At 36.9% G+C, this 24,191-nt stretch overlaps 3 protein-coding genes across 5 annotated transcripts in view; 2 read left to right on the top strand and 1 right to left on the bottom strand.

The window, feature by feature from the left end:
• Positions 1-101: 101 nt before the first annotated feature.
• Positions 102-10,123, top strand: polk (polymerase (DNA directed) kappa). The gene is made up of 14 exons (XM_073860221.1): positions 102-578; positions 2,068-2,187; positions 2,300-2,452; positions 2,536-2,667; positions 2,741-2,885; positions 3,024-3,221; positions 3,994-4,118; positions 4,199-4,365; positions 4,491-4,523; positions 4,685-4,781; positions 6,218-6,389; positions 7,935-9,032; positions 9,386-9,437; positions 9,514-10,123. The coding sequence occupies exons 1-14, from the start codon at positions 447-449 to the stop codon at positions 9,602-9,604; spliced, it is 2,715 nt and encodes a 904-aa protein (XP_073716322.1). The 5' UTR covers positions 102-446; the 3' UTR covers positions 9,605-10,123.
• Positions 10,124-10,251: 128 nt separating this feature from the next.
• Positions 10,252-23,773, top strand: ankdd1b (ankyrin repeat and death domain containing 1B). 2 transcript variants are annotated; one of them, XM_055200144.2, is made up of 15 exons: positions 10,252-10,768; positions 11,578-11,678; positions 11,777-11,875; positions 11,949-12,047; positions 12,138-12,242; positions 13,806-13,910; positions 14,239-14,337; positions 14,443-14,541; positions 20,498-20,596; positions 20,694-20,792; positions 20,881-20,979; positions 21,068-21,175; positions 21,502-21,703; positions 21,927-22,058; positions 23,519-23,773. In XM_055200144.2, the coding sequence occupies exons 1-15, from the start codon at positions 10,615-10,617 to the stop codon at positions 23,572-23,574; spliced, it is 1,656 nt and encodes a 551-aa protein (XP_055056119.2). In that variant the 5' UTR covers positions 10,252-10,614; the 3' UTR covers positions 23,575-23,773. The 2 variants fall into 2 exon arrangements, with proteins under 2 accessions (XP_055056119.2, XP_055056120.2); XM_055200145.2 differs by lacking the exon at positions 12,138-12,242.
• Positions 23,638-24,191, bottom strand: part of poc5 (POC5 centriolar protein homolog (Chlamydomonas)) — a 92,347-nt gene continuing 91,793 nt past the window's right edge. For both annotated transcript variants that reach the window (XM_055200141.2, XM_055200142.2), the window contains exon 13: positions 23,638-24,149. In XM_055200141.2, coding sequence (XP_055056116.2) covers positions 24,021-24,149 — 129 coding nt within the window. In that variant the 3' untranslated portion in view covers positions 23,638-24,020. The remainder of the gene's footprint in view (positions 24,150-24,191) is intronic.

Genomic DNA, 24,191 nt, shown 5'->3' with positions numbered 1-24,191 from the left:
GTTATAATAAAAATTATAATATTATAACTTTATAAGTACCTAGAGTTTGCAAAAATGTAACCTACTTGGAACAACAGGGGGCGATAGAGACATTCGTGTACGTTTGTTATTCTTCAAGAATAAGACGTTCAAAAATGGCAGCGATCATAACAACTGGAGAGATTTCATTTTTCTTTGCCTTATGCATAAATCGAAGTCTGTCGCGATGTGTTTGTAAAACAGACAAATAATCCGATGCACAATGCGTTTAGTTTAGTTGTTAATAATTGTCTAAACAGCGCAGACAAGTTGTCATCACTTTATCGTAGAAGTTTTGGACTTTAGCATGGTAGTTTCAGCCCTATGTAGCTTTGTACTAAATTAAACAAGCCAAATACGTTGGCTGGGTAAATTAAGTGAATATACAGTACAGGTTTAAAGTTAAGCAGGATTAAGTGAAGCAGAAGATGGAGCAACAGTCTGCCGGGAGCAGTGGATCTGGGGGTCTTCTCTCCAGCATCGCTCTCAACGATAACAAGGCTGGTATGGAGGGACTGGACAGAGATAAGATCAACAAGATCATTATGGAGGCTTCCAAGGTTTGCTGAAGAAGAGATTATACTTACAATGTATACTTACAGTATATTGATGCTCAGCGATATTGACCCCCCCCCCAGACCCAACATATCTCGGTAATTTTGGAATGAAGTGCGCGGTAAAGTTACTGTAAATATTGCTGTAACGTTAAATACTCGTTTACATGTCAAAAGCCTCGTGTGAGATGTCACAACCACATGTGTTAAAACAGCATAGGACGAAAATAAACGTTTCCTCTTGTTAAAATGTTTTATTGCTGAACAACATTCAAAGTTGGAAAGCTAAGCTTATCTGACCTCCGTGTACATTTCCGGCAAAGCTTCTTCTGTTGCAAAGAAGGAGTGTCATATTAGACTATACCGAAATAAGGCTCTAGTGATGGGAGAAACGAAGCCTTTTGAAGCTTCGAATCACTTGAACCAATTGCTTCGAAAATTGATTCAGTTTTTCGAAGCAGTTCTGAACACCACACACGCTGGCAACCCCTGCTGGTCAAAATAGTGTAAAAGCAGATATGTCCAAACATTTTACACTTTTTTTTACAAAATAATAGCAAGATTTTTATTAAAATATTTTTTAAAAATTATTTAACTTAATTAAGACACAGTTAAAAGTGTATTATCTGTTTTCAGTTTTATTAATGTCAAACAAATCATTAAACCTAACTACACTTTTAATTATGCACATTTTTGTCATTAAATCTATCTATAAACAAAAAGTAGACAAAATGGTAATGTTATTAGTCAGAAGGATAAATGTTTTATAAAACTTGCATAATAAAACTGACCCGAGTTCACCTAACATATTAGACACTGGTCATTTAGTGGTGAGCCATCGGAAACGTTTATGACGAAACAGTTATGACGTAATGAAGCTAAAATCACCTGACTTGGGCCAGTTTGAAACACGCTCCAACCACTGATTCGAAACAAAAGATTTGTAAATGTTTCGAAGCCTCATGAAGCAGTGCTTCGAAAACGACCACCACTACTAGACTCACTGTATTGTCTCATACTGTATCCTGCTTGGGAAAAATACTAATATATTATCAAAACCCAATATACTGCCCAGCTCTAGTAGTATTTTTGTTTTTTTATTAAAGGTGCAGTGTGTAAATTTTTGCGGCATCTAGTGGCGAGGTTGCGCATTGGAACCAACGACTCAGTCCAATGCTCAACCCTCGCTTTTGAAATGCATAGAGGAGCTATGTTAACCTAAACCGGACAAACATGTCATCATCGGAGACAACTTAGTAAAAAAAGTTTGTCCGTTAAGGGCTTCTGTAGAAACATGGAGGCACAAAATGGCGACTTCCATGTAAGGGGAGCCTTGGTGTATGTAGATAAAAAACATCTCATTCTAAGGTAATAAAAACATAACGGTGCATTATGAAAGGTCTTTATACAACCCTGATCATATAGTTTTGTATAATATTTTTCATTTATGTCAAGAGATCCTTCTAAAAATTACACACTGCACCTTTAATTGCAGGGATCAAGATTTTATGAGAATGAGCTAAAGAAAGACCGTCAGGTGAATCAGCGCATTGAAAAGATGATGGAGCAAAAAGCCAAAATCACCAAAGAACAGATGAAGCAAGCACAAGCAGAGGTAATCATCTGTATTTGTGTTTGTAATTTATAAAATGTGTTTTGTACACTTGCTCATCATCAGTTGTGTTAGTAGTCTTTTTAAAACCTAAGCAAGGAGTTTTACACTATAGGTAGACAAGCTGAAATCTGAACTGGAGAGGGGTCGAGAACTGGGCCGTGTGATAGTTCACGTAGACATGGATGCCTTCTATGCTGCTGTAGAAATGAGGGACTGCCCAGAGCTAAAAGACAAACCAATGGCGGTGGGATCCATGAGTATGCTGGTGAGAATCTATGGTAAATCTCTTACAATGTGTTTATTATGTCCACAGTGTAATGTTATTAAAAATATATATATTTTTGTCAGTCTACCTCCAATTACCACGCTAGGAGATTTGGTGTTCGTGCTGCCATGCCAGGTTTTATCGCTAAGAAACTCTGCCCAAACCTTATCATTATGCCCACCAACTTTGACAAATACCGAGCAGTGAGCGCACAGGTAAGTCTGATTTATCATTCAACTGATTTATTTGGCTTTTTGTGGTTTTGAAATATCTGTGTTTTTCTTAAAGGTACGGGAGATATTTTCCGACTACGATCCTCATTTTATGCCTGTGAGTCTGGATGAGGCTTACTTGGACATTACTGAACACCTGGAGCAGCGCGAGCACTGGCCTGAGTCCATGAGAACACATTACATGGGTGATGCCAAGAAAGGTGCATTTCTGAGTGGTGATTGTGTTTTTAACTGCCCAGTTGTGCTTTTGATTTTGTTAGAGTTCGCAGGGTGCTTTTAACCTAGTGAAAGATTACAGGTGCCATTATATTAATTTATGTCTTTTGTTCTGAGAAAAGAAAATAATTCAGACGTGCCTGCAGTTGAGTCAGAGAAAGATGGACTGTCCCCAGTGCTGTTTGAAGACAGTCCAAGCTCCTCCCCTTTTCTGACTGAGGCCAATGGGAAAGCAGTGGTGTTTGGGACGAGTGCAGAGGAGGCTGTGAGGGAGATGCGCTTTCGTATCGAGCACAAAACATCTTTAACAGCTAGCGCGGGTGAGGGAGTGGATATTGCTTATGGTGTTGTTTTGTTTTGACATTTAACTTTTGCGTGTCATTTTTGTAAGGTAATTCCCTCAACACGTCTAAACTTGGTGGTTCTGTGGCACTGTCGGAGAATTGCAGTTTGTGACCATGTCTGATAAAATCCAGGCTAAAGTCTCATAATCTGATTATCAGATTAGGAGCATCAAAATTTACATTTCAGTCACTGATTTCACATTGATTTCAATCTTTGACATGACCTCAATTAATATTAACTTTAAGGTTATGGGGCAGTGTTTAGATTAATCCAGGACTAAGCCTTAGTTACTTATATTAGGACATTTAAGTAGTTTTTACAACATATACCATACAAAAAACATTACTGATGTGCATCTTGAGACAAAACAATGGCACTGACATATATTAAGATATGTCAGTGCAAGATGTTTTTAAATAAAGGCAGATCAAGCATGCATTTTAGACTGGGAATAGGATACACCATGTCCGGGAAACCGTCCCTATACGTTTAAAGAGTCTTTACATGATGCAGAATAATTTTTGGTAGAAAACAGTAAATCACATAAAAACGACTTTATATTTTTACAGAGTCACGTTAGTCTGAGCATCACAGTAACCCTGGGACTGCAGCATTGGCTTAACCAATCATATGTAGTTGGGGGTTGAGTTCAAACAACAGTTGTGTCATTTTTGCAGTTCTACATAATTTGTTGATACTCATTTCATAGAAATTAAAACTTTTTAGGACCTTTTTTCTCTCTGGTAGGCATTGCCCCAAACATGATGCTCGCAAAGGTGTGCAGTGACAAGAACAAGCCGAATGGCCAGTACAGAATTCCTCCTGAGAGAGAAGTTGTGATGGATTTCATTAAAGATCTTCCTGTCAGAAAGGTCTGCCTGACCCTGTGCTTCTCCTTATCAAAAATGTGTTTTAATGACAATAATATCAATGTAACTGTCATTTATGGCAGGTATCTGGTGTTGGTAAGGTTACAGAGAAGATGTTGGCTGCTTTAGGTATTGTCAGCTGTGCCCAACTTGGCCAGGAGATGGCGCTATTATCCTTGCTTTTCTCAGAAACTTCGTGGCATCATTTTCTTCACATATCTCTGGGTTTAGGCTCCACGTATATTGAGAGGTGTGAAATGTTTATGCATTTGTTAGCATGTTACAGTGTCAGAGTTTTTTTTTTCCTAATAATACATTCATAACATTATTTTTACTTTGATGGGGGTTTTTTTTTTTTTTTTTTTTTTTTTTTAGGGATTCTGAAAGAAAAAGTATGAGCACTGAGAGGTAATGTTGAGTTTTTAATCTATTTTATTTATAAGTTTTCCCTGTGATTTGCAGATGTAATGTATCATTTTATTAAATTATAACAATTGTTCCTTTTAATTTCATACCACTTCATAGCCCCGTTTCAATTGTGTCTTTTACATTTACCCTTTCCTCTCTAGGACGTTTGGGGAGATGAGTGATGCAGAGGAGCAATATTCTCTTTGCAGGGAGCTCTGTCATGATCTAGCCCAGGACTTACAGAAGGAGGGTCTTAAGGTACAGCACAGATTTATATTAGAAGTGGGCTATTGTATTTGTCTAGTCGTGAGAACATTTTGTCATATCACTCTGAACTTTAAGATCGTTGTTTCTTTACTGTTTTATGTACTATTGTTTCATCTCAGATATTTTTTGTCAATACCTTCAGTATTTGGTTTTCTGTTTTTGACTATTTATATATATATATATATATATATATATATATATATATATATATATATATACAGTGTATCATTACCATAAGAGGTCATAAGTGTTAAGGTGTTCAGATGTGTGTGTTTGTGTGGTTTAAGCAACATCTATATATTCTTAGTAAGTAGTATGTCCCCACTTCATATTAGAAAAACATTATTTAAATGGATAGTTCACTTTAAAATGAAAATTCGGTAACACTTTACAATAAGGTTCATTAGTTAATGTATTAACTAACTTGAACAAACCACGAGCAATACATTTGTTACATTATTTATTCATCTTTTTTAAGGTTAGTTAATAAAAATTTAAGCTTTAATTGTTTGTTCATGTTAGTTCAAAGTGCATTAACTAATGTTAACAAGATTTTAATAAAGTATTAGTAATTGTTGAAATTAACATTAACAAAGATTAATAAATGCTGTATAAGTGCAGTTCATTATTAGTTCATGTTAACTAATGTAGCTAACTAATGTTAACTACTGAACATTACCGAAAATTCTGTCATCATTTACTCATCCTCATGTTGTTCTAAACCTGTATGAATTTCTTTTTTCTGATGAACACAAAAGAAGATATTTTAATGGATATTTTATTTTTTAGTGACCATAGACTTCCATAGTAGGAATAAAAAAATATTATGGATTTTCTACTATGGAAGTCAATGGTCACTATCTGCTGTGTGTTTACCATCATTTCTCAAAATATCTTCTTTTGTGTTCATCAGAATAATTAAATTCATACAGGTTTAGAACAACATGAGGATGAGTAAATGATGACAGAATTTTCATTTTAAAGTGAACTATCCATTTAATGTTATTATTTAATATGTAATGTTTAACATTATTAAAGGCACAATCCACCCAAAAATTAAGATTTACTCACTCTCATGCCATTCCATATGCATGTCACTGCCTTTCTTTGAATAAATAATAGTTGAATGAATACTATTATATTAAAACAACGGCATTAGGGTGAGGAAATGATGACAGAATATTTATTTCTGGGTGAACTGTCCCTTTAAGTGTCCTCTGAAGCAAAACGATACAGCACAATTGAATTGTAAACAAGTAGATCCGAGATGTACACTTAAATACAACGTCTTGTGACATACAGTACTGAGAGAAAGCCTCTAACCTCCTGAATAATTTACAAACAGTTAATGCAGATTCAAATATGTTGATAATACATGTGTTATATGAAAATGTTTATTTGATTTTATTTATGTTTTTAAACCATAGGGGAAAACTGTTACTTTAAAGTTGAAGAATGTCAAATTTGAGGTGAAGACCAGAGCATTCACATTGCAGTATGCTGTCTGCACTGAGGATGAAATCTTTGCTGCTGCTAAAGATCTCCTCAAAGTTGAGATTGACAGTGTCAGCCCACAGCCACTGAGGCTGAGACTCATGGGTAAAACCATTTTGCTTTCCTCCACCAGTTTCAGTCATTCACTGGTTAATTTTAAAATCATATCATTCATACTATGAGAAGAACCCATAGTTTAGAGTAATTGTTACAGTGGGTTTTGTAAATATAAGCACAAATATATACCCTGTGTGCATAATTATTATGCCAGTTAATATTTTGATCACATTTCTAAAAAAAAAACTTGCATAATGATTGTGCACACCTGAATATAAGGCGTGTTTCACTTCCAGCCATTATTACGAACAATATTTCACCTTTAAATGATTATGTACAATATTATTGGTAGTTAATACAATTTATGTGGTTGGAAAAAGTAATCAAAATATTGACTCGTATAATAGTTAAAGGAACACGCCCAGATTTTGTGAATTTAGCTTATTCACCGTATCCCCCAGAGTTAGATAAGTCCATACATACCTTTCTCATCTCCGTGAGTGCTGTAACTCTGTCCAACACAGCCCCCGCTAGCTTAGCTTAGCACAAAGACTGGAAGTAAATAGCTTCAGCTAGCATACTGCTCCCAATAAGTGACAAAATAACGCAAACATTTTCCTATTTATATGTTGTGATTTGTATAGTCACACTGTGTACAAATAACAAGGTCATATGAGACACAGCAATCTTTTAACAGTATACATACTGGGAACTATATTCTCAGACTGCTACTTGGGCGGAGTGATTTGCACAACTCTGACCGAACTCTCTGCTCCTCACCAGGGCTTCTCGGGTGCTGTGAGCAAATCACTCACTCACTCCGTTATTTTGTCACTTATTGGGAGCAGTATGCTAGCTGAAGCTGTTCACTTCCAGTCTTTGTGCTAAGCTAAGCTAGCGGGGGCTGTGTCAGACAGAGTTACAGCACGCACGGAGATGAGAAAGGTATGTATGGACTTATCTAACTCGGGGGGATATGGTGAATAAGCTAAATTCCCAAAATCTGGGCGTGTTCCTTTAAGCAGTAAGATTTATGCAAAATACATGCAGTATTTATCATGATCAATACATTGACGTAACATCATACACCATGCAATAAAGGTGCAATGTGAAATATTTTAGCGGCATCTAGCAGTGAGATTGCGAATTGCAAACAACCTAAATTTTGAAACGCAAAGAGAAGCTACGGTAGCTGCCGTGTCATCGTCTCGTGCGTCCCAATCTGCATACTATCCATCATAAATAGAATTTAAAATTAGAATTGGTATGACCCAAATGGTAGTATGCTTAAATGAGTATCCATAAAGTTCCCGGATGGTCTACTGCTTTAGGTGAAGATTCGAAGTGTAGATCCATGGACATTCAAACGGCTGATATTACCCACACACAGTTGCGCTACATAAAATACATGATGCGTCACAGAATCAGCAAATTAAACTACAGAGAAAATATCACATGACAAATATGACATTTCTGTCAAGACATCCTTCTGAAAGTTACACACTGCACCTTTAAGATCAGTAATGTACACATTTAAACGTGAGGCATTTCAACAAAATTCAGTTTTTTATAAATTATTTATGTTTTCCACAGGCATTCGTGTGTCCAGCTTTATTACTATTGAAGATAAAAAGCCTCTTCAGAGGAGTATAATGGGATTCCTGCAAAAAGGTGGACCTGATCCAAGTGGCTCCACACAGTGTCCTGAATCTGTGCTTAAATCTAAAGTATGCAGTGATGCCAAGTCCAGTGGAAGTCTTCTAAAGCCGCATAATAAAGAGATAAATGTACCTTCTGTCCCCGAACAAATACTAAAATCCAGAGGACATCAGCAGCAATCGTTTTTTCAAAAAGCACAGTCAAATAGACTTCAGCAGCAGGATCGAACAGCAAACAATACCGCAGACACAGCTGCCGCTGCTGCTACACAGGCAGATCTTTCAATAACAAGCACACAATTAGACACAACATCACAAAATGCAAACTCGGGGAGACACACAACAGAAAATATAAACAAACAAGCAACATTGCAGACATTATTTAATAACACCTCAACAATGCAGTGTCTCACCTGCCCTGTGTGCAACAGGGAGATGAAGGCCGTAAACCTCGTAGACTTTAACCGCCATATTGACGAATGCCTCAATGGAAGTGCAATGGAAAATAAATCAACAGACATGGATGAGGATCGAGATAAATGCAGTGAAGAACAAGGCAAACAGAAGGAGCCCTTTAGCAAACTACCTGTAGCAAACTCGGGCAGAAGGACTTTGTTACAATCATCAAATAAGGAACCGTCCTGTAATGGCAAAGGAGAAAAGCCATCTTTTATATCTGTACCAATAGTGGACAACGATGACAGCTCTGATTTCAAGAAGCCGTTTTTTAGCCGCAGGACAAATGTAAATGATAAACATTCAGGTTTTTCTAATAATGAGACGCCTCTTTGTGAATCTACTTCTGAAACCTGTCACGAATCACACATTGCTGAGGTTGTCACTTTACTGTCAGCTGACTCGAAAGGCCCGTCTTTGACATGTCCTGTGTGCAATCAACCACAGAGCACTGATGACCTCACACTATTTAACCGGCATGTGGATATGTGTCTCAACCAGGAAGTGTTGCTGGAATTCAGAGGATCTCGTTCACCTTTGGATCAGGCAGATGCATCAGCACACAGGAGCATAGCAGGTCCGTGTTTTTTTAGGGTCTTTCAAAAATTTGATAACAGATTGTAAAGGAATCACATTAGATCGGTGGTTCTCAAACTTTTTCGGTGTCTGTGTAAGGTGCATCCCTTCATGCCCCCCCCCCAAAGAAAATGTATGACATAAAACATTCAAAAACTTTCAAATGAAAGAAAACAAATTGAATGATAGTAGTGCTGTTGGTTAGTAGGCTTTTTTGGCCTTTTTTCTGGCCCGCCCCCCAGTTTGAGAACCACTGCATTAGATAATGATGATGAGTTAAAAGGAAACGTTCTAAAGATTTATGATGATATATTATTATTTTATAGTTTTATTTTATTTATTTGTCATTTTCAGACCAACTGCAAGACCATGGAACAGCTTCTAAAGTTAGAGAAAAAAGCAAAAGGTACTTCATTGAGGACAATATGCAAATTATTAGGAATGATTTTTGAATTACATTTATTTTTGTGTCTTAACCACAGACAAGGATCATCTGCACTTCCTCCAGCAAAGAAAACCAAACTGCTGAACACAAAACACACCATTGACAAGTTCTTCAAAGGCAACATCTGACAAAATTTCTGTTTTATCACTAGACCGCTACAAATCCTGTGTGTCCTATGAAGTGTATAAATTCATCTTTGAATTTATGAAGAAGAACTGTGATAATCCCTAATGCCTTTCCTTGCTCTACCTTGTAGAAAAATGTTGAAACATCAAATCATAAATAATATATAATGGATGAGGACTATGTATGCATAGAAAAGAGTAAAAAAAACAAGTATTTCATATGCAATTTATTAAGAATGTCTTTATGCTTTGATTTTTGTATATACTTTATTGTATTTATTGAAATGTGTATGTGCGTAAGCAAATCACTTTATAATTCTTATTTGTCTATTTTATTAGGGGTTCAAGCATTAAGTGCTGGAACCCTGTTGCATTTTTAAAGAGATTTTTACAACCACAAATCAAAGAAAATTATAACACAATGTGTGAAATGTGAATAAAAACAGAATGCAATAATTTTCAAATCTCAAAAAATAATATTTAATTCACAATAGAACACAGATAAAATGTTTAAATTGTCATTTTGGGGTTGGTTGTCACATTGTGTCAGTGTGTCTTTGATGGTTAATTACTTCCTGTTACAATACATTCTAAAAGTAAAAAGTATACACATTTAAAGCCAAGACCCCAAGTTTTCATTTCATGTAGGAATTACTGCTGAAAGATAAGCAATTTATGCATGAGTAAAAATTGTGACAACCAATCCCGGTCTCCCCTAACTTTACATTTTAACACTGAAAGATCTAGGACGTTTTCTCAAATAACTGAAAATGTGTTCTGAAAAAAATGTCCTCCCTGTATCCTGTCATCTCCTCCATTACATTTACTGACAGTAATAATTCTAGAATTTTACTGAATTGTGGTTCCACAAAATACAATCAGTGCCTGAAGCGATTTTCTTCGAGCAAATTTTCTTTGGGCGTGAGCTTTCAGTGCAAACAAAGCCATCTAAGTTACCAGACTTTACAGAACACAAGTCAGAGTCAAAGAGCTTGTGCAACCAGTACAATAACATGGAGAAGAAAACGCATACCTTGAAAGATCTACTGAAGAACCCTGCTTTAAAGAGGGGGAAATTGTTTAAATCGGACTACATCAATAGTTTAACTGATTTAACACAACAGCAGGACACAAGTGAAGCTGGCGGTTATGATAGTAATGAGATGTGTAAGTACAGACTTTAATACCAACATTTTATAAACTTTGACACTTAGGATGTATATTAAAATGTCCACAACAATAAAATGAATAGTCATATATTAATATCAATAGTAATTACAGTATTAATAGGCAAACAGAAACTCATTATCAATTATGCATATTCAGTACATAGAATGAGTGATGTGGGTTTACAAATATATTTATATATCAGTAAGTGAAGGCTGTACAGTAATTTCATAGACTACAGTAATGTGACGTTGCCATAACATAAATGTAAATGAATATGTACACTATTGTCCCAATGGCAAAACATTCATTTGTCACACTGACAGTGTCTTTAAAGTAAACGCCTAAAACTGTGTACTCAGTGATGTTTACACACACCTTTGGACAAAGTTATTTTATAAGTAATATTTTACAGATAGCAAGAATTCTTATGTTATTCTTATGTATATTAGTGAGAAATAATCTGCAGAATTGAAGTTTTTACTTTATACTGAGGTTTTGTGCATGTGCTTAATGGAATAGTTCACCCAAAAATGAAAATTCTGTCATTATTTACTCACTCTCATGTTGTTACAAACCTTTATACATTTCTTTGTTCTGATTTTACTATGGAAGTGAATGGGGTCCAAGAACGGTTTGCTTACAAACTTTCCTCAAAATATCTTCCTTTATGTTCATCAAAACAACGAAATTTATACAGGTTTGTAACAACATGATAGTGAGTAAATAATGACAGAATTTTCATTTTTGGGTGAACTATCCCTTTAAGAGTTTAACTGGTTTGTGCTATTGAATTCATCATTCATCAGTACTGGAGACGGAAAAAGATTTTATTAATGCAGCAAAGAGAAACGACGTGAAGGGCATGAAGCTTTTTGGGAGAGGCATGAATGTCAATGCCATCAATGTGGTATGTAAATAAAGTCCTCTTGACTCAACATTGAATTTGCACAGTAGGGGATACAGATAACTGAGAGTAATTCTTCACAATCTTGTGTCTAATGTCAGCACGGCCGAACTGCTCTCCATTATGCTGTTGCCTTCAAGAACGTTGAAGCTGTCGACATGCTCCTTCGAAGTAGAGCCAAACTAGACCTTCCAGATAAGGTGTGTTGGCTCAAACATTAATGATTCACTGGATGTGGCTCACATCAATGAGGTATTTACTGTCTTTTTACAGCACGGACTAACTGCTATTCATTTAGCAGCATGGTTTGGGAGCTTGGAGATCCTAATGTTACTCGTGCAAGGGGGAGCTGACCAAAGCATTGAAAACACTGTGAGTTTATAAGGTGTTCATTTTAAGTGTGAAAAGTTTTGGCTTACATAAGCATTTAGGATTTTTTTATCCAAACAATTTTGTGTTCAGGATGGAATGAACATGGTGCACTGTGCTGCTATGAACAATCACACTGATATTGTGGAATACATTGTTAATGACCTGCAAATGGGAATACTTGACAAAGAGGACAAAGTAAGGAATTCATTACTCTTATACTACAGGGCTGTTGAACGCTTTATTCTGACTGGTTGAGAAATGTTCCACCACGGGTATGCATTCTTTTTCTAAAAACGCACACCTGACCTGTCAAATGTCTTAAAGTAACCACCAGACCAATGTGGTAACCGTGCACACCTGTGGTGTAACATTACCACTTGGTATTTTCAAAAAAATCAATGGCCATTCTCAATTATTCCTTACATAAAGTCAGAATTAAACTGCTTAAGAGTCGTTAATGAGAGACTGTTGTGTAAAAATGTATAAACAAGAGGTGTGTAGTGAGTGCCCTGCTGAAAAAAACAATAAAACCATTACAGAAAATTCTAATGGTTTTCATTAAATTACCAATAGGAACCATTAAGTTTACCATTAAAACCACTATACTGTAGTGTGTTTTAGGCCATATTCCATTAGAACCAATACATACCATTAGAGACCAAAAAAAACCAATACACCGTGTTTTGGGCCATATTCCATTAAAACTAATACAATTCCCAATAAAACCAATAAAAGCATTAGAATTTTCTGTAATGGTTTTATTGTTTTCTTCAGCAGGGTGGAAAGAGCACAAATCTACTAACCTTTATGCTGCGTTTACACCAGCCGCGTTTGAGGCATCAAAATCGCGTCTACCGCGCCTAGTTTGCCACTTGAACAGTTTGAGTGTACACGCTTCATTTCCGCATCTTGGGAGGGGCTTCTGCGACTCTGCTCACTTTCTGTAATCACGTCACTACTGAAGCAAGCTCCTGATTTGTTAACACGGCGCGTTTTTCCGGCAAAGTTCAAAATTTTCAACTTGTGCGTTTGCCGCGGAAATGCTCAATTCATGCAATTCGCGCGAATTAGACGCGCAAATGAGGCAGAATCACATCTAAACGCCTCATTCATGCCGCGAGACCTCCAAGCGCGCGTCAACGCGTCTTCAAATTGACTGACACCTCTACCGCGGCTGGTGTAAACGCAGCATTAGAACACTGTTAACCAAGATGATCTCACGGAAAGTCGTGTTTTTTAGTTTTTTCATGTACATTGCACAAAATTCTGTTTTTTTCCTGCCTTGAGCACAAATGTCTTTTTTTCGTGTCACTCGCACGGACATAGTTTTTTGTGTTCGTGGCACGACTTTCTTTTTCGTGTCATTTTATGCATTGTTTTCTCATTTTCCCCCTATTTTTAGATCATTGTCGCTTAGGGTTGGGGTTAGATTTGGGGTTTGGGTTAGGATGTACTTTTATTTATTGGTTTCAACATTTTTTTCTTTTAAAACTATTCTCGCCTAGAGTTGGGGTTAGAGATGTCTAAAATGTAACAGAAATTGATTCTAACTCCAACCTCAAGCGACATTGGTAAGAAAATAGGAAAAAACGACAAGAAAACAATACATAAAATGACGAAAAGTCGTGCCACAGACACGAAAAACTAACGCAGAATTTCATGCCATGGACACAAATAAATTAATCAATATTTTTTGTGACTATAACACAACTTTCCATGAGATCAGACTGCTGTTAACACATGTTGTTTTCCTGTCAGTATGGTAATAGGCCTTTCGCCCTGGCTGCAGCACACGGCTGTGTGAGTATGCTACAGATGCTAATGGACGATCCTTACAACATGGCCACCATGGAGGAAAATAAGGTTAGTTTTGCCTCCTTGCGTACAACATTGTGGTTTAGAGCATTTATTGTGATCTTTGTTTATATTAAGTCAAAAATAGCTAATTAAATGCTGTATTTATGTTCTCGTTTGGTGTTTTATTCTTGCTTTTTAATTACCAAGCAACCTACAGTAAAAGTCCATGTACTTCATGTGGTCATAAATCTGAAAAACTAGAGGACTTTTAAGTACATAAGATAGGCTGCTGTTACAAATCAAGATGCCATTCACAGTATTTATTTACAGTGCTCATATACCTCAGGAAAATTAAAATATGTTATAAAGACTTATTTTAAGCTCTGGTTGACAGGATGGGGACACACCTCTACACCTGGCAGCCAGGAACGGTCAACAGGAGGCACTGCGACTACTTCTAGACAACTTTAACATTCGCAATGAGGTCAACCAGGTAAAATGTCCCATGTAACATTTAAATGTATCGACAACTTTACCAGAATCTTGTAGGAGACTAACACAGACTTTGTGCATTTGATCGATTTATTTGTGTGTATAGGCTGGGCAAACCGCTCTGTATCTGGCTGCAGACAATGCTCATGAGGACTGCGTACAAACCCTGCTGGAAGCTAGCTGTGACCCAAACATCTTAACTCTAGTATGTACTTACTGTACAATGTGTATTAGTGATGTTTTTTATTGTCCTTTTGACAACTAGACAATGAAGGCAAAAGGGTCTATAACCCTAGAATAACATACAATTCAGCATTTAGCATTGTGTTTTACAAAATGGTTACCTGTGTTTTAGTGATTTATGGGATTTTGATGGCCAATGCTAATGCCGATATTGAGAAAGCAAAGTGGCTGATATAACACAAATGTAATTAGGCCTACGGCAGGGGCGTAGCCAGAATTTTATATATATATATATATATATATATATATATATATATGAAGAGTTTGGTTCCAAAACGCAATAAACGCCATTTTTGAAAAAAATGAGTTACTGCCAAAATCAGTATTATATCAGGTCAGTAGTTAAAAGTAAATAATTTTACGCAAAATCCAATACCCGCCGTGATATTCTGTCATCTTTTCTCCCTTTTTTCCCAAAATGCGACAAACGCCACTGCTCCTTTTTTACAGAATGCAATAAATCCATTTCTTATATTACAGCGGACCATTCACGCAATGTAAACAAACATGGCGGCGCGCTGAGTACACGGAGTCCTAGTTTTCCTCATCTACTTTGTACTTCGTGATCATCAAACAAAACAAAATAATACTTTAATAGCATTGCCAAACCTGTGATGGTTTTCTGTGACGGGAAAGAAACGTAAGCCATCAACAGCTAATAATTTCCGCGAGAGGCACTCGGTTGCTTGTTCTCCAGACAGCATCAAGCTTCTCATGCTAAAACATTGTGTTCTTAATATAACAAAGTAAGTGTTTTGGTTAATGCCATTAATGTTTATTTTTAATCATTGTATACCACTAGTCAACTAAATAAATATAAAATGGTAAAGATGAATGCACATTTATACATTGATTTAATAGATTTATAGCATTTTGAAATAAAAAACTGTCATGGATTTATTGCATTTTGTGGAAAAAAGAATTCGTTTTTATAATAAATCTTTGAAAATCAAGTTATGGATTTGAATTTTTTATGTTTTTATAACCTAAAGATGCTATGTGAAAGTTTGTAACAGAAAATACTGGTTTTCATCTTGTCACTTTCTTGGTATAGAAAACACGTTTTTACCGAAATTTGTCAAAATGGATTTATTGCGTTTTGGAACCAAACTCTTCATATATATATATACAGTCTTGTTCAAAATAATAGCAGTACAATGTGACTAACCAGAATAATCAAGGTTTTTAGTATATTTTTTTATTGCTACGTGGCAAACAAGTTACCAGTAGGTTCAGTAGATTCTCAGAAAACAAATGAGACCCAGCATTCATGATATGCACGCTCTTAAGGCTGTGCAATTGGGCAATTAGTTGAATTAGTTGAAAGGGGTGTGTTCAAAAAAATAGCAGTGTGGCATTCAATCACTGAGGTCATCAATTTTGTGAAGAAACAGGTGTGAATCAGGTGGCCCCTATTTAAGGATGAAGCCAACACTTGTTGAACATGCATTTGAAAGCTGAGGAAAATGGGTCGTTGAAGACATTGTTCAGAAGAACAGCGTACTTTGATTAAAAAGTTGATTGGAGAGGGGAAAACCTATAAAGAGGTGCAAAAAATGATAGGCTGTTCAGCTAAAATGATCTCCAATGCCTTAAAATGGAGAGCAAAACCAGAGAGACGTGGAAGAAAACGGAAGACAACCATCAAAATGGATAGAAGAATAACCAGAATGGCAAAGGCTCAGCCAATGATCACCTCCAGGATGATCAAAGACAGTCTGGAGTTACCTGTAAGTACTGTGACAGTTAGAAGACGTCTGTGTGAAGCTAATCTATTTTCAAGAATCCCCCGCAAAGTCCCTCTGTTAAAAAAAGGCATGTGCAGAAGAGGTTACAATTTGCCAAAGAACACATCAACTGGCCTAAAGAGAAATGGAGGAACATTTTGTGGACTGATGAGAGTAAAATTGTTCTTTTTGGGTCCAAGGGCCACAGGCAGTTTGTGAGACGACCCCCAAACTCTGAATTCAGGCCACAGTACACAGTGAAGACAGTGAAGCATGGAGGTGCAAGCATCATGATGTGGGCATGTTTCTCCTACTATGGTGTTGGGCCTATTTATCGCATAGCAGGGATCATGGATCAGTTTGCATATGTTAAAATACTTGAAGAGGTCATGTTGCCCTATGCTGAAGAGGACATGCCATTGAAATGGTTGTTTCAACAAGACAATGACCCAAAACACACTAGTAAACGGGCAAAGTCTTGGTTCCAAACCAACAAAATTAATGTTATGGAGTGGCCAGCCCAATCTCCAGACCTTAATCCAATTGAGAACTTGTGGGGTGATATCAAAAATGCTGTTTCTGAAGCAAAACCAAGTAATGTGAATGAATCATGGAGTGGAATAACAGCTGAGAGGTGCCACAAGTTGGTTGACTCCATGCCACACAGATGTCAAGCAGTTTTAAAAAAACTGTGGTCATAACTAAATATTAGTTTAGTGATTCACAGGATTGCTAAATCCCAGAATTTTTTTTTGTACAAAATAGTTTTGAGTTTGTACAGTCAAAGGTAGACACTGCTATTTTTTTGAACACACCCCTTTCAACTAATACCCCAATTGCACAGCCTTAATAGCGTGCATATCATGAATGCTGGGTCTTGTTTGTTTTCTGAGAATCTACTGAACCTACTGGTAACTTGTTTGCCACTTAGCAATAAAAAATATACTAAAAACCTTGATTATTCTGGTTAGTCACATTGTACTGCTATGATTTTGAACAAGACAGTATATATATATATATATATATATCACCTATAAATAAAACAGCTTAACACCTGAACACATTTAAAACAGCATATTTACTTCAGCTCAGCGGCTATAATTCAAACCATGGGACAAATCATTGGGCATTATGACGATCTGTGTCGTGGAAGTCTCACCGCTACACTCCTGTGATGTAGGCGTTTCTGTGTCCTGAGAAGACTCTTCACTCGCTGTCGCAGAAGCAGACTTAGATGGTGTAGATGGCACATTTTCTCCTTCTAGCTCATCTTTCCGTGCTTTTTTGAAAAAGTGTAATATTGTACTTTGCGCGCCCGGCTGCCATTGTCACCGAATATTAATGAACTCATCATGCGAAGATGACAGCGTAAGTTACGCACAACAACACATGACATGAGCTAATCCAATCAAGTTTGAAAACAGATGCATTTTACTGCGCAGCATTTTGATTGGTCTATCTATCAATCAGACTAAGAAATCAACAATGTTTTTTTAAGCAAATGGAAATCTGAGGGGGCCGGACATGTAAATAAGGGGGCCAAGGCCCACCCAGGCCCCCTCGTGGCTACGCCCCTGGCCAACAGTAAATGAGAGACAAATGAAACATAGGTGAAAGTAAATATACGTTTATTGTGCATAATATTTAAAAATATATCTTAAATACTTGAAAAACTATTTATAGTACAGGGCTGTTGAATGCTTTATTCTGATTGAGAAATGTTCCACGGGTTGGGTATGCATTATTTTTCGATAAATGAACACCTGACCTGTCGAATGTCTTAAAATAACCAGCAGAGCAATGTCTTAGCAGTGAGTGCGTTTACATGCACAGTCTTACGCCAATTATGCTTAATAAACTGATAACGTGTAGGGTTCTGTAAACGTGTAAAACGGTTTTCTTTTATCAGAGAAAGGCCATAAATGGTGTAAGCAAAAACCGATCGGCACAGGTAGATTTTTGCTCACTATCCCGATTTCGCATTGCATGTAAACACCTTAATCGGCTTTCTCGCAGTTTTGTTCAGTAAAGTTTGCACTCGACTTAAGCAGTTGGCAGAGAAACTGCGAAAAGAAAAGCTCATGTAGCAGTTTCTGCAGACATGAGAAGAGATACAACAGTATAGCTTAAGACAGATTTCCCGTCGGCTTTTTAAACGACTATAGTGCTTTTCACACCTAAAATTGTTAACCATGGGTTATCTGTGTCACGTTTCACACTGTTTATTCTTAACCAGAGGTTAAGAGATAACCCTGGGTATTCATAATCTGACGTTTCACACTGTGCATTCCTAAATCCTGGGTAAAGATTTTCATTTGCATATTTGTGGTGTAAACAGTCATGATTGGATACAAGCGATGTCAAACTGACTGCATTGAAATAGCGCACTGTCGCTTTAAATAACCGTTTGTCTTACGCTTCCGCGTCAGTGACAGAACAGGTTGTAACGTAAATCTCTCTTGGATGTTTTATGTTTCCTGGGACGTCATTTTTTACTCCAATTCATGTGTTTTTAGTACACAGATGGTGATGTGAGGTACGCGTACTTCAGTTTCCGATTGGCTGTCCATAAGCATCGAGTCACAACATTCTAACCCTGCTTCGTTTCACGCCGCATGCGTTTGGCACCCAGGGTTAAACGGACACTTCATTTTTTTTTTGAAAATATTCTCATTTTCCAGCTCCCCTAGAGTTAAACATTTGGTTTTAACCGTTTTGGAATCCATTCAGCCGATCTCCGGGTCTGGCGCTTAGCATAGTTTAGCATAATCCATTGAATGTGATTAAATCATTTAGCAAAATATACCAAAAGAGTTTCAATATTTTTCCTATTTAGTATTTCAATGGAAAGTAGCTAAAGCTTGCTTGGAAAGTCTCTAAATGTCGCTAGATTACGTCATTGCATCATTAGCATAACAGTGACGTCATCACGTCATATTTGCATTCTTACTACTTTGGCTTTTTTACGTTTCTCTTTATCTATGAACAGACACAAATTTAATTTTAATACACATGAATGCATAAAAAATGTTCTCGTTCGTTTATCTGCTTCATAAAACAAAATATGTTCATGTTTATATGTCCAAACAGTTTTAAAACATATAAGGATAAACTGATAAGTGATGGGAAACGTTGTTTTGTAGGTATAGCTCATTAATGCGACGGCTCCGTTGAGAAGAGTGAATGATAAGTTCTTCAAGTCAAAGTCTCCAAAAGTCTCCAACAACGCCAGAAGAAGTAGCTAGATTTGTCGCTAGTCGCTTTTTTGAAAATAAGTCGCTAAAGGGGTCTGAAAAGTTGCTAAATCTAGCGACAAAGTCGCCAAGTTAGCAACACTTCTGTAGTTACATCATGTACTAAGACCGACGGAAAATTAAAAGTTGTGATTTTCTAGGCAGATATGGCTAGGAACTATACTCTCATTCTGGCGTAATAATCAAGGACTTTGCTGCCATAACATGGCTGCAGGAGGCGCAATTACGCTGTGCCCGAAAATAGTCCCCTTCTATTGAAAGATACTAAGGGGGGTTAAGCGCAGTGTGAAAAGCCCTGAAATGTACTATAGGCGGCGACGTCACTTCCTGCGAGAAACCTGACAAATCCCATGTAAACGCAGTTTTCTGCATAGCCGGTTTATTGATTTGCATGTAAACACATTAAACAGATTTTTATAATAAGAAGATTATCCACTTATTCTGGGCACTTAAACACACTCAATGTCTGGTAACCGTGGTATAAGTGTAATAATTGACTCCGGTCCTTTGAATTATTTGAAAATAATGCACACCCACGTAACTCCGCATCCCGTTGTGCCACATAATTTCCAAATAATTCAACGGCCCATAGTCAATTATTTCTTACGTATGCTTTAGTGCATAATCTATAGAAATTCAAACTAAGAGTCACATGATTGTGATTGTTTGTACTGTATGGTCACATCTGTCCCAGAGCTACTGCCCTGCTACGGATCTGACACCTCACAGTACTATCCGAGTAAGATTTTGCCGCACACCGGAATGTTTCGGTCATTTTACTGTCTGTTACATGTTGGCCTTGTCTTATCTGAGTGTCTTTATAATAGGAACAGGTAATTCGAGGAACATAAAGATTTATCGGCTGATAATTAAAATATTTCATATATAGGCCAATGAAATATGTCAATCAATCACTACTGTATTTATCAATTTTCAGACAAAGAGCAGCCCTCTGCATCCCATCTGTGAAAGGGGGCACTTTCCAATTGTAAAACTCCTTATCGAGGGTGGAACCCAATTAAATGCTCAGAACCAGGTGCTCAGTTTCACAATTTTTTCTATATTTTACTATTATTGCATAAATACAATAATGCTAGATTAAACAATCCAGACTAACTGACTGATCATTCCAGCATTTGGAGACTCCGTTCCATCTTGCGGTAAAGAACTGTCATATCGCAGTTATCCACACCTTGTTAGAAGCTGGCTGTGATCCAAATATCCAAGATCACGTGCGTTAAGTATCTCATCATTTCTAAAATTCAATTCATTACACTGTTTTTGTGATTCGGCATTTAATGCTTTATTCAACCATCTCAGATGGGGCAGACTGCACTGCATATTGTTGCTGAGATGGGGAAGGTGGACGTGGTTGAGATGATTTTAAAAGCCGGAGTGGATCTGGGAATCAAGGACAGGGTGACAAACTGTAGCTAACTGCAGTTTAAAAAATGCCGTAGATATTTATGTTTATATAAAATTTTGTACTTTTCTATTGTGTGCACAGCAAGGTAAAACCGCCCTTGGAGTGGCTGCAAGGGGAAATATGGTGATGTTTGTGGACATGATCATAAAAGCTGAGAGATATTTCAGATGGAAACGCCAACTGCAGACGGTGGGTATTCAAGATTTCCAACATGGACCAAAGCAAACCTTTCCTCCCAATGATTGTCACTCTCCATTAAACTCAGTACAGTGAGGGAGGGGGGTAAAACAATATCAAAAGCATGTATAATTTCATTCCTAAATGTCACCACGTCAGATTTATTTCTATAATGATTGGATGTGTCAAAATGATTGTTAATTCAGAACAACGAATGAGAAACAGATCAAACACGGACTAATAACATTGCCTGTGCTGTACGTATGCCTGTGCTAATTTCAGCACCTGGCCTCTGGACCTTCTCAAAGTTTGACATTAATATTTGATTACCCTTTCAGACCAGTACAGATGCTCTCGAGAGCCTTCACAGTGAATCACCATTGACGTTTAAATTAGATCACTCCCCGGACACAAAGCAGGTTCGTGGTATTCTGTGGGACCTTGCATACAAACATTTTAAGCGAAACGACTGGAAGAAGTTGGCAAAGGTCTGGGAGTTCACAGAAGATCAAGTGGCAGCCATAGAGGAGCAGTGGACGGGTAAGGTGGTTTGGAACAGAATTTTATATAATCTGAGCTTATCTAATATCAGACTTTACCCAGAAGGATAGATAATTTTTTGGATCCAGTTGAATGAAAGCATGAAAATAGTAAAAATGTTATAAGTTTTCCTCACAGAGATAGGGTATACGTTATATAAAAATCCATCAGAAATGCTCTTTCTAAAGCACATGAGTACCAGGCTTATATTGTATGTTTCTAGGTCCTAATAGTTTCCAAGAGCATGGAAACAGAATGTTTTTGATCTGGCTTCATGGGGTCATCATTACAGGGAGCTGCCCGGTCAAAAGTCTGTATGAAGGATTGCTTTCTGCTGGACATGTAAAGATTGCTGGTAGGAGGTTGTTACATAGTGTTGTTTTTCAATATATTTATGTCAGGGATAATAAACAGCCTGCCATGCATTAAGTAAGGTGTAATGTAAAGGCAGCTGGTTGTTTTCACAGAAATTAGCCCTGATAGTGTGTATCAGCGTGTCTTGCATACTGAAGGGGCTTATTTCGCAATAACAACCTGCTGCCTGTACATTATCCTGCTTATTACACAGCTATGCACCTCATAAGATAAGGAACATTAAATATTGATTTAAAATATTTTTAACGAATGCAGACCTTCCGGGAAAAAAACCCTGTTTACTTTTGGTTTGAAGATAAGACAAGACATACAAATGTCACGGGCACTATTTGGTTTAATCATTTGTAAATATCATAATTTCATTTTTGTGTAATATTAAACTGCACCTGTCAAAATTATTTGCAGCATGTGTTATTAGTTTTGAACAGTTGTTATCCATTTTCCAGCTCCCCTAGAGTTCCATTCAGCCGATCTCCGGGTCTGGTGGTGCCACTTTTAGCATAGCTTAGCACAATCCATTGAATCTGATTAGACCATTAGCATCATGCTAAAAATAACCAGAGTTTCAATATTTTTTCTATTTAAAACGTGACTCTTTTGTAGTTACATCGTTTAAGACCAACGGAAAATTAAAAGTTGAGAATTTCTAGGCCAATATGGCTAGAAACTATACTCTCATTCTGGCGTAATAATCAAGGATTTTGCTGCTGTACCATGGCTGCAGGAGGTGCAATGATATTATGCAGTGCCCGAAAATAGTCCCCTTGGTTACTTTCAATAGCAGGGGACTATTTTCGGGTGCTGCGTAATAGCATTACGCCTGCTGCAGCAATGGTACGGCAATGGATTTTGGATTCAATGAATTATGCTTAGCTATGCTAAAAGTGGTAGCGCCAGACCCAGAGATCAGCTGAATGGATTTCAAAATGGTAAAAATCAAATGTTTCACTCTAGGGGAGCTGGAAAATAAGCATATTTTTCAAAAAAGTGGAGTGTCCCTCTAATAATGCATGTCAGGCTGTTGATTATCCCATTCCAATAGACCATGTAATAAGTAGGCCTACAGTTTTTACACACACAAATATAGTCTTTATATTTATGGTTCCCGACACTAGTAATATAAATAAGTACTTAGCAAAAAAAAATATTCTTCAGTCAGAGACAAGTTTGTGAGATAATAGAGACATTCAAAAATGTGTACAGTTAGAGAATCTCAACGAAAAAGGGAAACAGGCTTTACAGTATACAATACAGAAAATGTAGTATTATTATTGTTCTTGTTTGTGGATATCCCGAATTATGATGTAGATTATGGTTTTGTGATTACCAATAACTTGAATGCCTTTTATATGGTCCTTATAATATTTAGTAGCTTGCAAATAATTTAGCAGGAACAAAGGTGCCAAAGTCTTACTGTATACATTTGTGTTTCTTTCCTAGACCAAATAAGAATGGAAAGAACAAGCATTGACACACGGAAGTGCAGGGTTTCATGACGCACTGCACAGAAAAAAAACCCGCCATGCATCAACTATACTTTTTTCTTACTCAACAAGAACTTTGAGACCCAGCTATTTACTTTTATTTATGTGTATTAGGGTACATCGCAAATACAGTATGTTGACAGATCTGAAACAATGAACAATAAAATTGTTGCAGGAAAGCATTAAAAACATTATCGGGTAAATGGTAACACAAACATCAATAATAAATAAAATCACCCCTAATAAATAAGGTTTCATCAATTAAAAAAAAAAAAGTATACAAATTGGCTGTAGTATAAAAACAACTATCATACAATCATTCTTCATCTGAAAAAATTGGCAATAAAAAAAGATTCTCCTAATTAAAGCTAAACAACTTGTCAGTTTTACAAATGGTGATGCATTACTATTTTTATGCGTGTACAGCAAGGTTTCCAGACTTAAGGCGTGTATGTGTGTTAGTCAACTACTTTGATAGAGTGGAGGTGATAGGAAGAGGAGGAAGGACCTCTGGTCTGACTGGAAGACCTCTCGTTGCTGGAGACAGAGCGGGGAAACTTAGCTGCTGTTGCTTGCCCAACAGTGAGCTGTTTATGAGGAAAAGAGAAAGATTTGAGCTGAAATAGCAT

This window comes from Misgurnus anguillicaudatus, chromosome 22 (genome assembly GCF_027580225.2).
Source record: "Misgurnus anguillicaudatus chromosome 22, ASM2758022v2, whole genome shotgun sequence".
Taxonomy (NCBI): Eukaryota; Metazoa; Chordata; class Actinopteri; order Cypriniformes; family Cobitidae; genus Misgurnus; species Misgurnus anguillicaudatus.
This window is presented reverse-complemented; position numbering and strand designations above follow the sequence as displayed.